The 13,747-nt window shown below is 36.6% G+C and overlaps 1 protein-coding gene across 2 annotated transcripts in view; it reads right to left on the bottom strand.

Moving 5' to 3' along the window:
* KIF18A (kinesin family member 18A) overlaps positions 1 to 13,747 on the bottom strand; it is a 31,560-nt gene that overhangs the window by 2,785 nt on the left and 15,028 nt on the right. For both annotated transcript variants that reach the window (XM_041484963.1, XM_041484971.1), the window contains 4 exons: positions 13,451 to 13,572; positions 13,029 to 13,267; positions 3,151 to 3,634; positions 2,523 to 2,627 (listed from right to left, as the gene is read on the bottom strand). In XM_041484963.1, coding sequence (XP_041340897.1) covers positions 2,523 to 2,627; positions 3,151 to 3,634; positions 13,029 to 13,267; positions 13,451 to 13,572 — 950 coding nt within the window. The remainder of the gene's footprint in view (positions 1 to 2,522; positions 2,628 to 3,150; positions 3,635 to 13,028; positions 13,268 to 13,450; positions 13,573 to 13,747) is intronic.

Below are 13,747 nucleotides of genomic sequence, written 5' to 3'. Positions count from 1 at the left end.
AATGCAGAGATACTTCAAATATTATCCAGTGTTCATAGAGTCCTAACAGAATGCAAGGAATAAACTAATTTATTATGTATATCTATGGATACTATTCCCCTTTCTCCTTTTAAAAATTTTACAAGAATGCTTCAACTGTGAAAATAAGAACTAATGTTGGCACTTGTATTCAAAGGCAGGACAATATGTCACAGTTTTGTTTGAAACTATAGAAGCCAGTTTGATGGCCATCACATACAAATTATACTAAGAAATAATCTTAAGGCATGTTACAAAATCCCTGAAATGACCAAGCTGTGTTTATTGAAGAAATCACATTTTTTTATTGCTGTAATAACTTTTCTACAGCCTCCAACACAGTTGGAGGGGGTGGCTTCCTAGCAGACAATACTTTTTAACTAAGCTGCAAGAAAACTGTTACAGCTTCAAATTCATTAAACCAAAACCTCTATATTTTATCCACAGCACTTTATGTGATGGACTTAAGGTCTACAGTGAAAATTATGAACCTATCTGATCTCACCCTTCTGCAATTGCCTCACAAACTTCCTCGGTTCCACTCTGCAAGACAGCCTCATAAACAAGCTAATTGTATTTATGTCCCAAGTTCCTAGGCTTTTCCTATTCCTGTAATAAATATTGTATTATTTCCACTTTATAGTTCCCTAACTCACACTTTCTTAATAATAATTTTCTGCCTAAATGGAAATACATAGCAAGCAGCAAAGACTAAGACTTTCCTTGTGCCATTCCTAAAAATCTACTCATGCATGCCTCTTGCAAGAGAGCTTATGCCAATAAGAATATACCATTATTTGGTAAAATAGTCTCTTATGACTGACTTGCTTCTAATCCCTTATCCTGAAAATACAGCTGTTTCAAATTATACTTCTAATGTGGACCATATGACTGAAATTTACATTTTTATTCTAGCATTAGGAGGATGAATGACTGGAGTGAGCCACTTGAATCAGGGAAAGCATGGGAGAGAAAAGAGGGAAAAAGTAAAGAAGAGAATGGAATGAAGGCACTCTGAAAAGTAAGAGCACATTGCTTTTCTCCTTCAGAAATGTGTTTTCATTCCTTCTCTTCATAACCAACTGCTAGACAAAACCATAAAGAATTTCAGTCTACAGACAAGTTACAGAAGCACAATGATCTCTATAAAAGGAACAGAAGTTGTGAGATTTTTCTGTAGTATACTGGGAAATATGGTTGAGACACAAAAGAAACAAGGTGAACAGAAACATCTAGTCTTTTGGGAAGAAATAAGCATATATACATGCTTTAAAATTATTACACAGTTATTACAAAAAAAAAAAAAAAAGTACTTCACAAGCCTGTCTGAGAACTTTCACCTTAAGACTAGACAAAGCAGGTTTCAAAAGTTCCCATGCCTCTCCTTAGAGAGAATGTAGAAAAAACTAGCTTGGTTTCAGAGAACAGCTGATTTATTTTGCTAAATTCATAATCAGCTATTTGAAAATGTGAGCAGTGCCTCTTTTCTCATGCTAGAGCAAAAGAGTTTATTCCTCCTCCTAGCAAGACAGTTTAGAACAGTAACTGATAACAATCAGAATAGTAACATGAAACTAGACCAGATGACTCTGATCTTCGAGGAGAATTCTCTCTTTTAAAGATGCTAATAAACAAAAAGGCACTTAAGTTTCTTCCATGTCCTGTGATCTGTCTATAGCCTTGTCCCAACAGTCTTGAGATATTCTGCATAAGACCTGTGTGGTGGCAGCTCCACTCATGTCTAGCAACGGGTCATTTGTAACATGATTTTTAAAATGGTTGTATCAATTTCTGCTTTTGGAAATAGGAAAAAATAAAAGAAAGACCAGCTGTTTCATAGCTAATCAGGTTTAAATAACGAAAAAAAAAAATCCCCAACCAACCAACCAACCAAAGAAATACATACACAAAAAAATTATAATTCAACTTAATGTCTATTCAATTTCAACTTTTCTGCTGCTCTTTTAGGATCATAAACCAGAAGTGATGATACAAAAGTTCTTCCTAAAGCAGACTGCAAAAAGCAAGTCACAATATATGAGACTGAAAATGAATTATCAGAAAATCAAAGTTGATCACCTAACTATTGTCCTGTACATTTTTTTCCTTGCTTTCTATTTTGGTAGTTTCTAATGCGCTCCAGCAAAGGCAGAACGTTCTCAAAAAACTTAGATTTTTTTTAACCGATGACAAAATTTCTCTTTTCAGAATTATGTGCCATCTTTCCATTTTGAGTAGACAGCAGCTACACAAGACATTATATTAGTTTGTAATTATTAAAACAGAAGTTCTTAAACCAAGACTAAAGAAAAAAAATCTACTGAAGTTACCCAGAAAAACAAAAAATTCAATTGAATTCAAGCATATTTGAATCAGAACATGTCATATGCAGGTCCAAACGACTTCTATAAGACGTTTTCAGATTTGAAATATTAGAACAAAACTGAAGTAAGAACATAAGAAATGAAAATTCATTTTGTATAGAAGGGTTAGTTTAATCTAACCTTAGTATCTTTCTTTTTCTCTGAGCAGCTGAAGTCATTGCCATATATGAGGGCTTCTGAAATACTGGAGCAGAATTTTTGTTTCTTAAGGAAGAAAAATCAAGTCTGAAATAAAAGAATTGTATTTGTGTAAAACATTATTGGAAGAAGTCAAGTAAATTTGTTCTTAACTGTAAACAAATATATGTTAAGTTGAAAACCAAAACTGGAAATTAATTTCATTAATGTTATTTGAGAAAGCTTTGCAGAGTTCTGACATGCATGGCAGCTTTAAGCATGGCATTTCACAATGTGGAGAAGTACAGTACTCATTTTAAAGACAGAGAACATAAGGCTTAGACAAAGTAACTTGCCTGAGGCATCACAATCAATTTAAAAAATGCTGTATTTTCTTTTTGGTACATATCTTCTAAAACAGGATAAGCTTTCAACTTCATTTGTTGTCACTATCATACTCCTGGTTTTCAAATAATGCAGAATTGAATTTGATGTTGATCAAAATTGAGGGTTTGATTTTCAAAATGTTGGGTTTATTTATAAAATGGATAGAAATGGAAAAACCTAGCTGTACAGACAGGCAGGATTAAATGACTTGGTAATGTTTCTCACCCACATGAAAGGAAAATACCTTTGTACAATGCTACTGGCGCACGGCTGTGACTCCTTCACGGATGAGTAAGCAGACATTTCAGCTGTTTCCTCTGTACCTTCATAGAGAACGATCGTGGAGTTCATGAGAGCTTCGTGGCTCTCTGGGATCACGTCACACGTGGTGTCCATGATGCTGCCCTTCCTGCCTGGCACATCTGCCCTGCAGGCACTGACTGCCCCCAGGCCTGCCAGGTGCAAAGCCTCCTTCGCCACAGGCTGAGCACACAAGCTGTGCACTGGCTTTCTGCAGGAGTCTGGAGTATTGACTAGAGGGTACACCTCCTTGGCCAGAGAATCCTCCAGGTGCTGCAGGCTGCAGTGGCTGGAGGCAGGTGGACTTGGGGCTACCACGGGAGAGTCCATCAGCTTCCTCCTCATTCTCTTCTGCGGCGGTTCTGTGTATTCTAACACCTGCCGGGTATTGTTATTCCTTTCTTGTGATGGTGTACCAGAAGAGGTGCCTGGCAAACATAAGTAATGATGGTTAGCACATCTAACTGCACATACCGCTCACATCTGGCTTTTTCCCTCCTCTTCCCCTAGTGAGACATGAGCAGAAATTATTAAAATACTCCTTATTTCATATGCATATCAACTTGATCATGTAAGTGAAATGATTTCTATAGCAGCATTGTCTAAGATGGCATTTGCTGTGACACTCAAGGTATTATAAATGTGCATAGGTTGGCATAGTTAACCCCAGAGGTTACAGAAATAATCACAACTAAGATCTGACAAGAGGGAATGGAAGAGTAAGAGAAAAGACTATTGCACCACCATGACAAAGCTCATACTTTAAGGTGGTACAATCACAGGAACCTAGAGCTGACTCCTGATCACAGCAGTTTTTTCCCCAGCAAGTACCACGCAGAATAATGAGAGACTGTTGAAAAAGGAATGACTCAGAACCATCTAGAAGGAGAACATTTTCTGACACTGCAAATGAGAAAGCAGTGTTTTGCAAAGGGGCAAACAAAGAAGTTAAAGTTACTAGGATTCTGTCACCCTACTATATCAACTGTGGGGAGCAAAGCTCTTGACTAACAACTTCCCCCACCCTCAAAAATAAAGGAAGCAATACAGTGCAATTGGCCATTCTCATTCATCCTGATTTAAACTATTTTCCTTGAAGTGTCATAATGTTTTTATTTTCAAGCAAATGGTAATAAAGGCAATGTCCAAAGTAAGACAGAAGAGGCCTTTCTCAAGCTCTGAGTGAAGGAGGATCATTTTAAGACACAGCTCACTGTTCAAATGGTGACTTACACAGTTATAATACCAAAAAGCTACAGAATCTTTTTTAAACAAATCAAGAGCAGGAGAGGGCTGTCAAAACCCCAAGTGCTTCTATATTTAACTTCCAGTGCAAATATAAGAAATGAAGCCTAGTATCCTTAAAATGCCTATGGATTGGATCCCCTTCAGTTGGCAGCCACAGATTCATACTTCTTTCTGCATTGCCCACTTCATGCCTATGAGCAACTCAACTGCAAAAACAACTCCTGCTTTTTAAACTGATGCAAGTTACTCGGGAATTAGCTACGGTATTCCTAGAACAGTGTTGATAAATATTTATTTCTTCTAAATTTCATTCTATTTTTGCCTCAGACTAAGAAAGCTAGTTTGAACTCCTCAGCTTGAATGCTCCTATAGTTCTCTCTCATGTGTTAACACTTAGGGCATTTTAACTGCTCCAAAAACATTCTTTGAACACGACAAAGATTGATTAAGAACATGTATGCATTGTATTATTTCACCTCCACAATCTTGATTTGTTACAGAAAGCAAGGCTTAAATAGCTGTAGCTTTTTCTCTGCTTACCATTTCCAGGTCCCATTTAATGTTGACCTCATTGCCCAGTTGCATCCAAATTTGCCAAGAGGCTTTAAAAAAGCCGATTCCCCAAGCACCCTCAGAATTCAGGTATCTTGGAAAAAGGCCCAAGTGAAGTCCTCATGAAGGAAAGCCAAGGAGGGTCAATCCCAGCACTGTTTTTGGTACTAGACATGCCACCTGATGGGATACCCAGCTAGATGGGATGACGCCCATTAGGAGATAGAAAACAGAGCTGCAAAGGACAGCCAAGGATTTAACGACCACAGCGAGACCTAGACCTGTTCCAGGAGGATACAAGAGGTAGTAGCAAAGTGTGTACAACTACCAAGGAAATGAGATACAGGCCACAAGTCTATTCTGTGTTGCCACAACTTAATTCAATAATGAAACCATTGAAAAAACAAAGCAAACATTAATTCCTCACTCAGGGGCTCAGTGGCAGAAGGAACAATGTTTAAACTGTTCATGGGAAAAGCAGTGCGGACAATTCCAATTCCATTCCATTGCTTGGAGCTTTGAAGAAACACGTACATGGAAAACTTGGGCCTGAGAGGACTGCCTGGCATGAAATAACTGAATTGTGAATTAATCTATGTGTGCACAGCTCACTTGATGTATGTAAAGGACCTTTCCTTTGTTAAAATACAAAATATATTGTTATCTTGTACCACATCTAATCCACAGCCAGCCTTCACCGGGTGAGATGCAGCAGGTTGCCAAGATGCTGATTGTAATCTAAACATTAAACTCATTCAGGATATTCCCCATGAGCAGTGGAACAGAAACAACAGTAAAACAGGGCATGAGTGCTCCCCAAATAATCTTTACCTTCACCCAAAATAAAAAAGGCCTACTGTGATAAAGACATATTACTCCAAGACTTGGTTGGATTTAGTAATCAACAAGAAACTTATTTATGAACAATTTAAAACATCTATTCTCTGTCACTATCAACAATGCTATGCTTCATTATGTACTTGCTCTTTAATTTTTAGTAAGTACAATATATACCTCAGTGTAATTTTTAAATCTTTAAAAAAAATTCTAGTCATCACAACCAAAAATTGAATGCAAACCTTTTTTCAAAAAACTTTTGATATCTTATATTCTTAAATACAAGAATAAGGTTTATATAATCTAGTGTTTGAAATAACTGTCCATTAAATGACTCAGGGCACATTTAAAAAATTCATTTATTAGTTTTTACTCCTATTTATACGCATCTGAATGTCTGTTTCTGGAAAAATAATGGTTACAATTCTATTAGTCCATTGTTACATTAGGACAGGGAGGTTTCAGTTTCACAAAGTTTGCTTACTGTAAGACACTGAGGTTTTGCTAATGTCCTAAAGTTACTAGAAGGAAGTCTGATGGAGAAACATTTTGGTGTGAGTGCCAAGTTTTAGAAGCTTCTACAGGCCTCAATTTTGGAAGCATTTTAAAATTAACTGTAAATACCAGCATTTAAATCATTAACTAAATACGTAAAGAACACAAAAGTACTGCCAACATAAATAATTTGATGAATTCCATCATACTGGAGAGCATTTTGTACGGTAATACAAGTAAACTAATAACGATAGTTGCAGGAATTCTATATAAGGCAAATATAAGCTGTTAGTAAAAACAAAGATCTATTTTTAAAATCCATTTATTTCTGGAATAAAACTCATTGTAAAACTAAGTTAAAACACAGCAAGCTTTTCTTGTCATTAAAGTGTTGGAAATAATACAAGATACTTAAGAAGTGCTCTTCCCATAGCTTTTTGTGAGAATATTAGGTTGCTCCTAACACAGTAAACAGGTAAACAAACCAGCAATACTTGGCTTCTAAATAACAAACCAAACATGATGTGACAAAAACAACCCCAAAATCCTAATTCCACTTCAGCTTCCTGTTCTACTGTATATAGCTCCAAACAGTTATGACCTCAGGTAAGTAAACATGCAGCAAGAAAAAACGTTAGGACCCACAAAATAAAGAATTGCCAGTGTTGCTATTTTCACCTCACTAAGGAAGCAAGATACTGAAGCTAATTGCTAACTTTCCTACAAGTGCTTTTAATAGCTACTATTGAGAAGTTTATGTAAAAGGGACTCAGACAACAGAAGCTGCTACAGAAACTCGACTACTTCCACACATTTCTAAATACATGGTACTGAAGATGGTACAGTGGAGAACCATGTAATTTCCTTAAAGGACAAATCCAGCTAGTTCCTGAATGGATGGCTAATGGTAATCATTAAGTACTGTCATTATTTTCCTACTGAAAGATAAACAACATGCTCCGACTATAAAAAAAAATACAAATTCAAATGTGCTCCATAATAAGGCAGGGATATTATGTTTATAGTCTGTATTTGCTTAATGTTTTACAGCTACTTCAATCTTTTGCATTGTCATCATCATAATTCAGTAATATTTTTTATTAAATGTACAACAATGAATCACTTATATGCTTTACAGAACAGCCACAGTTAACTTGATGAAGTAGCTTAAAAGAAAAAATTGGAAGTTTCATTTCCTTAACTAGTACTTTCACAGCTAAAATGAATCTCTTTAAAAATAAACATTATTCCAAATATATTTTAGAGAAGAGATCACCTGATTTTTCAAGCTGATGTTTATAAAAGACAATTGTCAAAATTCTTTAAGATACTATTTAAGAGATTCACTTGGAAATTAAACATCAAGCCATCACCCCCTGATCAACCACCCCCATCCAGTGACATGAGGTGGTTTTGGTCCTAAGTCTGCCGTATCATTTGTCCCAAAAGACTACTCAGAAGTACTGATTTATCTGACAAGAAACAGAGCAATAGCAGATATTTACAGCCCTGTGCACTAATACCTGAAGCAGAATGCACTATGTGTGAAACATGAGTCACAGGAAAAGTGAGCAGAGCTCACAGCAAAACAACTCTGATGAATTGAGTTAGTTCTAATTGACATTAGGGACAAAATAATACCCAAGACTTGTCTTCTTCTGGAACTCATGCTAATACATGCATAAGGGGATTATTTCTGGAAACTGTGCTAAATTAAGTCTAGCAGGTTGCTCTGCTAAAGTGAAATTAAATATTAATATATTCATTTCAATAAACATTTCTGGGCTACCACTGATTGATCAAATTACAATTCTAATCATACGTTTTCATTCCTTTAACAACTGACTCATGGAATTCCAAACTGCAAATGAGGTCTAGTCAATGCATTTCAATGATTTAATATTCCTGTGACCCAAAGGCATCATCAATGTGATGGCAAGTTTCACAACAGGTTCACAAACAACAGCTGTGAACTGAAAAAGGCTCAAATGCAGGCTGCATTCTTGCAAGTCCCAGTGATCAGGTGTACTGCTTTACACAGCATGAGAAAAAACACTTAGAAGTCACCTAAGACAGTATGGAAGAGTTGCTCAATAAGACAAATCTTTCCTATTCAAGGCACATGCTTTTTCTACTTTTAATCAAATCTTTTACTATGTGTAGCTGTAGCTCAATATTTCCTGCCATACAGAATAAAAAATTGACTTTTCAGATTCAGAATGTTTGTGACAAGGCAATGGATTCCTTTTTTTTTTTTTCTTCCTTATAAATCAATTCCATCCTCTCAGTAGTAATGTACAGTAAGGCTTCTGGAAATGGGATGCTTGAAACAATGCCAAGAACTTCCCCATTCAAAGAAATACTTGCAAGTACCAGTCAGAGCTCTCCACCCATCAGTCTGAACTCTGAATACTCTATGGCTCCCCATTAATGAACACTTAAGAATGGGTGCCCAAATACATTCTTAAATGAACTTGCTTCCACAGCTTGTGCTTTCTCTGAGACAAGCAGTTAAATTGTTCATGACATTGCACATTTATGGTTACATTAAGCATACACAAGCTTCCTCTAAATTTTTAATGTATGTGTCGAAAAAAAGAGAAGATATTGGAAAGCCAGCATTTTTTGTAAAAAGCAACAAATTTAACTTCTAATTAAGGTCAGAATTTTACAAAAGGTGTTTAAAGATTTCAAAGGCTAAAGGAAAAAGAAGATAGAAGGAGGCCAACTCCTGTAGTGAAGCCCTCCATGTGCTCTGGCAAAGCACATGAACTTTAATTAGCTTTCACTAGAAATCAAGAGCTGATACACAAGAATTGATCACCTTGATAATTTGACCATTGAATGAATGGCCAGAAAACTTCTTTATGTTTTCCTCCCATACTATGACTTTAATACTATTTAATATGTCAGAGACCCTTTCCAAGGAAGTCATCTTCATTACAAACAAAGACTTGGGCATCACTGCAAATCAGCTGAAATTCTTTGCTATTTTGAAACTCCTGATTGGAAGAAGGACCTTACAACAAGACCATATCAAAATCAATTAATATAATAAAGTATTTAGAATTATATCCCAAGAACTTCTTTCTGTAGAAGACTTTCAACAAAATCAGAATAAATCCCCCTACCGTTTCACCTTTGCCATCCCTCTCTTTGCCATTTTCAGATTCTTTTCCCACATCAATTACCAGTTTCACTTTGTTCTTCAGGACCAGTTAAACAAATGTAGTCAATTCCAAAGAAACACACATGACCTTAAGGTCCTGCTTTCATAATTTTACCTATTCTGCAGAAATTACGTAGCTGCTTTGACCCTTTGGAGAGTCAACTTTTCTGATTACAACCATTTTATTTAACTTAAAGACCTTATTTTTTATGTGAAAACACCCAATAACAATTAATTTGCATTTGAACATTGTCACGGTTCTCTCAAAGAACTGCAGGCAAAAGTTTGTGGCATTAAAAAAAGTTTCTGCAATGATTACTGCCTCATGTTCTGCAACACACAGAATTCAGCAGTGTCTTTAAATACAGATGGTTTCCTGCATCCCTCCCAGTTTCAACACACAGTAACTAAAGAGGGACCTGTAGTTTGTTCATGATTGAAACTTCCAAATTGGATAAGGAATGCATACTGCACACATCCCTAGATAGTTCTGAGTTCAACAAAAGACATGCAATTATTTATTCTGTAAGCCTACACTGAAGAGAAATGAACATTTTTCTCATAATGCTTTGTGTTTTATACATGAGTGCTATCTCACCTTTGCAGAGGGATATTACCTCAAAAATTGTCTTTCAAAAGTGCTAACATAGGTTCAAAGCAACACCTGAGATTTGTTACTAGCAGACCTAGTACACTCTCTTCCTCAATCTAAATGCTCCAGACTTCTATTGCACAGAAAGGAATCATTCCATTGCCATCAAACAAACAAACAATTGAAGAGGAGCTATTTAGTTGTGTTTGTGCTGAACAGAAAAAAAGAATTCAAGCACTAGTAAGTGGGTTACTTTTTTCCTCCCCACTTGTATTGAAGTGATTGTATCAACACCATTATTATTTAAGGTAACCTTTCCCTAAAGGTCTCGGGTTCCCTCTGGCTGAGATGATCCCGAGCTGTGTTAAAAAATCTCTTTTCCCCAACCCAGCTGAGAAGAAATCAGATGTCTTCAGCTGTCATTCTCAAGGTTATTATTTCTTATCAAAAACATTTTCTGTCTGGCCTGCCAAGGTCTGTTCTGCAGGTCAGTCTGAGGCACACTGCCCGCCCACGGGGCTGGTGTTGTCTTTTATACTACAAACTACGTATATTTACAGTTATGTTCCAATACCTATCACCTATGTTAGGCAATGAATTTCTACTCTAAACCAATCCCAAAATGCCACCATCACAAAGAAGATGGAAGCTAGAAGGAAGAAGGACAGGACAACGCCCAAATCCCTCCATCTTGTCCCCCTAGACCCCCATAGTAAAATTCTTCAAAATTTCACCTTTCACCCTGTGACAACTACTGTTATGCTACTTAAACTTTTGTGACTTGTAATTCTTCATACAAGGTTGGTAATTTGCTCCATAGGTTAGGATGGAATTCCCAGGTGTCTTTTGCTTCCTGGCAGGGTCTCCGAGCCCCTGCCAGGATCTTGAGCCATCCAGGGCATCCAGAGGGATGTCCAGGTTTCTGATATAAAGGTTGCAAAATTTGGAGAACAGTTGTTCCTGTCATGTTGTATCCTGCATCTAATGGGAGGAGGAGAGGAGTGACAGTAACGCCTCCTATTTCCTCTTCCAAAGACCACAAAGCAAATAAAAATCATAAAAATACAAAAGATTTTTATGATAATCTTCATCCAAAGCCACCATTTACAAGTGAAAAAAGTCTTAGCTGAAAACTGAAAATCATTTACCTACTTGAACTTAAAGTTCAAGAACTTTAGGATAATAGAATAATTGGAAATCCTACACATAAGGTTTTCAAGAAAACCCCCTAAATAATGTCTAATGATTTTAATAAAATGAAGTGCTTATGTTTTAATAGTTAATGTGCAATTTAAGTAATAGTTGTTTCAGAATTACTTTCACTAAGAACAAATGAGGCCTCTTCCAACACAACACTTGAAGAAAGGTAGAAAAGAAGTAGATTAACCAAGAACTCAAACAAAGCTTACTAGCATCAGAAACTAAATTTCACAACAACAATAACCTACATATGACAAGACAAAATCATTACAACCAATATTTTGTTACAAAGGATATTACAGAGCTTCTGGATTAGTGTCCCTATCTATTCTGTCAGAAAAAAGAGTACCTCTACCCAAAAACCCCAGTATCTAAAACCATATGCCTATGACTTAAAACAAATACCAGCTTTCAACCTTGCTGAATGAATCCCTGACTGACATGGGCAGATTAAGTAGTGTAAGCATGCAAATCTGCTAACTTTCTTTTCCTCCTCTCTGTAGAAACAAAAGCAAACACACATTAAAAAAAAAAAAAAATAATCCCAAACTAAAATCAAACCAATGCCACTCATGAAAAAAACCCTCAAACTAACCAAAACACACAAACCAAGCCAAACAACTCCAGCCCACTGCCAGCACAGTCTGAACTTCACGCTGCAGACAGTGAGTGAAACACTGTGTATCAACTATTTGGTACCATCAACAGCAACACAAACACATGCCAAAAATCACAGGCACTCCTTATGAGAAGAGGGGCAGTACGTGGTTTTGATACAATAATTCTCAAGATGTAGAGAAGAAGAAAGCTATCAAAAGGAGGGAACTCATTTCACCCTTCAGCAGGGGTCAATGGTCTTTTTGGAACTACCAGCTTTGGAGAAGCTGAAGTATTTTTGAAGCAGTATTTATCTCTTTTTCCCTTGTTACCTACGGATGTCTGTCAGTTATGGATCATTGGCAGTAATGAGAAAGCCTCAGGGCGTTGAGTGCTCCCTGTCCACAGCACAAAACACAGGCAGAGCCCCACAGCAGTTGCACTATCAGGGTGAAATATGGCATGTAATCCATCAGAACTGCCTATGAGGATTCCTCGATCCCTTTTTACCCAGACTATGCTCCAGGGCAACTCCCTTCACAGCTAAAGAAGAAAAGCCAGCTATATAGAATTATGGGGAAAAAATTGAACCATCAGGATATAGCAAAAGTCAGTTCCATGGTAGATACGGCAAATCCTTTGATTCTTGGAAATATAAACCCCTAAAATATTGTAGTAAATTGATTCCAATTGAACCTGTAATTCATAGTAAATCTCATCTCCCTCAAGGCTATTAGAAACTACACAAAACTATACCTGCTTAATGTTTCAAGTCACTTTAACAGAATTATAACCAACCACTATGATTCCCTTCCCATGAATGTCACATGAAAGATTCAAATGCAATTTTTAATAGCACTCAGGATCTATGAACATTGATACATGGGTTACATTATAACAAGAAGAGGATGAATTAATCTGTTGCAGCGTGTGTCTAGCCATTGCAAAAGTAAATTTCTTTCCCATACCCAATTAGGAATGGAACTTCATAGAAAGTGGGTCTGAGAATCAAGTTTACATTCGGCTTCAGTGTCTGCAGAAGTGCACATCTGTGTTTATGGATGATATCTGACTGTTGCAGGAGATATGTAAAACTATTTCCAACAGAGAAAAAAATTAATGATATACTTACTGCATGGGGTGTTCGGTCTGCTCACAAGCTGTGGGAATGAAAAGATAGCTGACATTTCTACTTCATCGTTTTGATTTTGATTCTTTTCTTCAGTCTGGTCAGCCCAAGCTACTGATTTTTGTCTTTGAATCAGCTGCTCAACCTCTGCATATTCAGTCTCACTTAAGTCATTTGTCAACCCAGCTTCTCTCAACATCAGGTGTTGCTTGCGAAGCACTGGAAGTGCAGTAGTTAGTACTCTGTAAAACAGCAAGGGGCAAGACAAGTTCCCTTAAGAAAACACAATCTTAACCCAGAAAACAAGAAGTTTGAGAAGAACCTTGCTTCTGTTTCAATTAAAAATAAATTCTCTAAATAGGTCTTCTCAAGTTACAAGTGTCAGAATGTAAGTCTTACCCCACCTCTCATGAAACCATACTTACTTTTCTGTTTGCTTATTATACTGATCTTGAAGGGACACCAGGGTCAACATGTGTTCAATCTGGGCTTTAAGTGCCTGAACTTCCAGGTTTAAATGGCAATACTGCAGATCTTGACAAAGCTCCTTTAGGAAATTAGGAATAAAAATGAAAATCAAACAGCTGTACATCAAACCAGTAGGAAGAAACTAAAACTTCAACTAAAAATATTAGATCAGCCTATATTGAAAAGTAAAGATGGAGTGGAGCTATATTATTATAATAAATTTTTACAGTAGAAAAGTAAGAATTATTTGATTT

Source organism: Pyrgilauda ruficollis, unplaced genomic scaffold, assembly GCF_017590135.1.
Source record: "Pyrgilauda ruficollis isolate IOZ18807 unplaced genomic scaffold, ASM1759013v1 scaffold118, whole genome shotgun sequence".
Lineage (NCBI taxonomy): Eukaryota > Metazoa > Chordata > Aves > Passeriformes > Passeridae > Pyrgilauda > Pyrgilauda ruficollis.
Note: the sequence above shows the minus strand (reverse complement) of the source record. Positions and strands in the feature narration are given on the sequence as shown.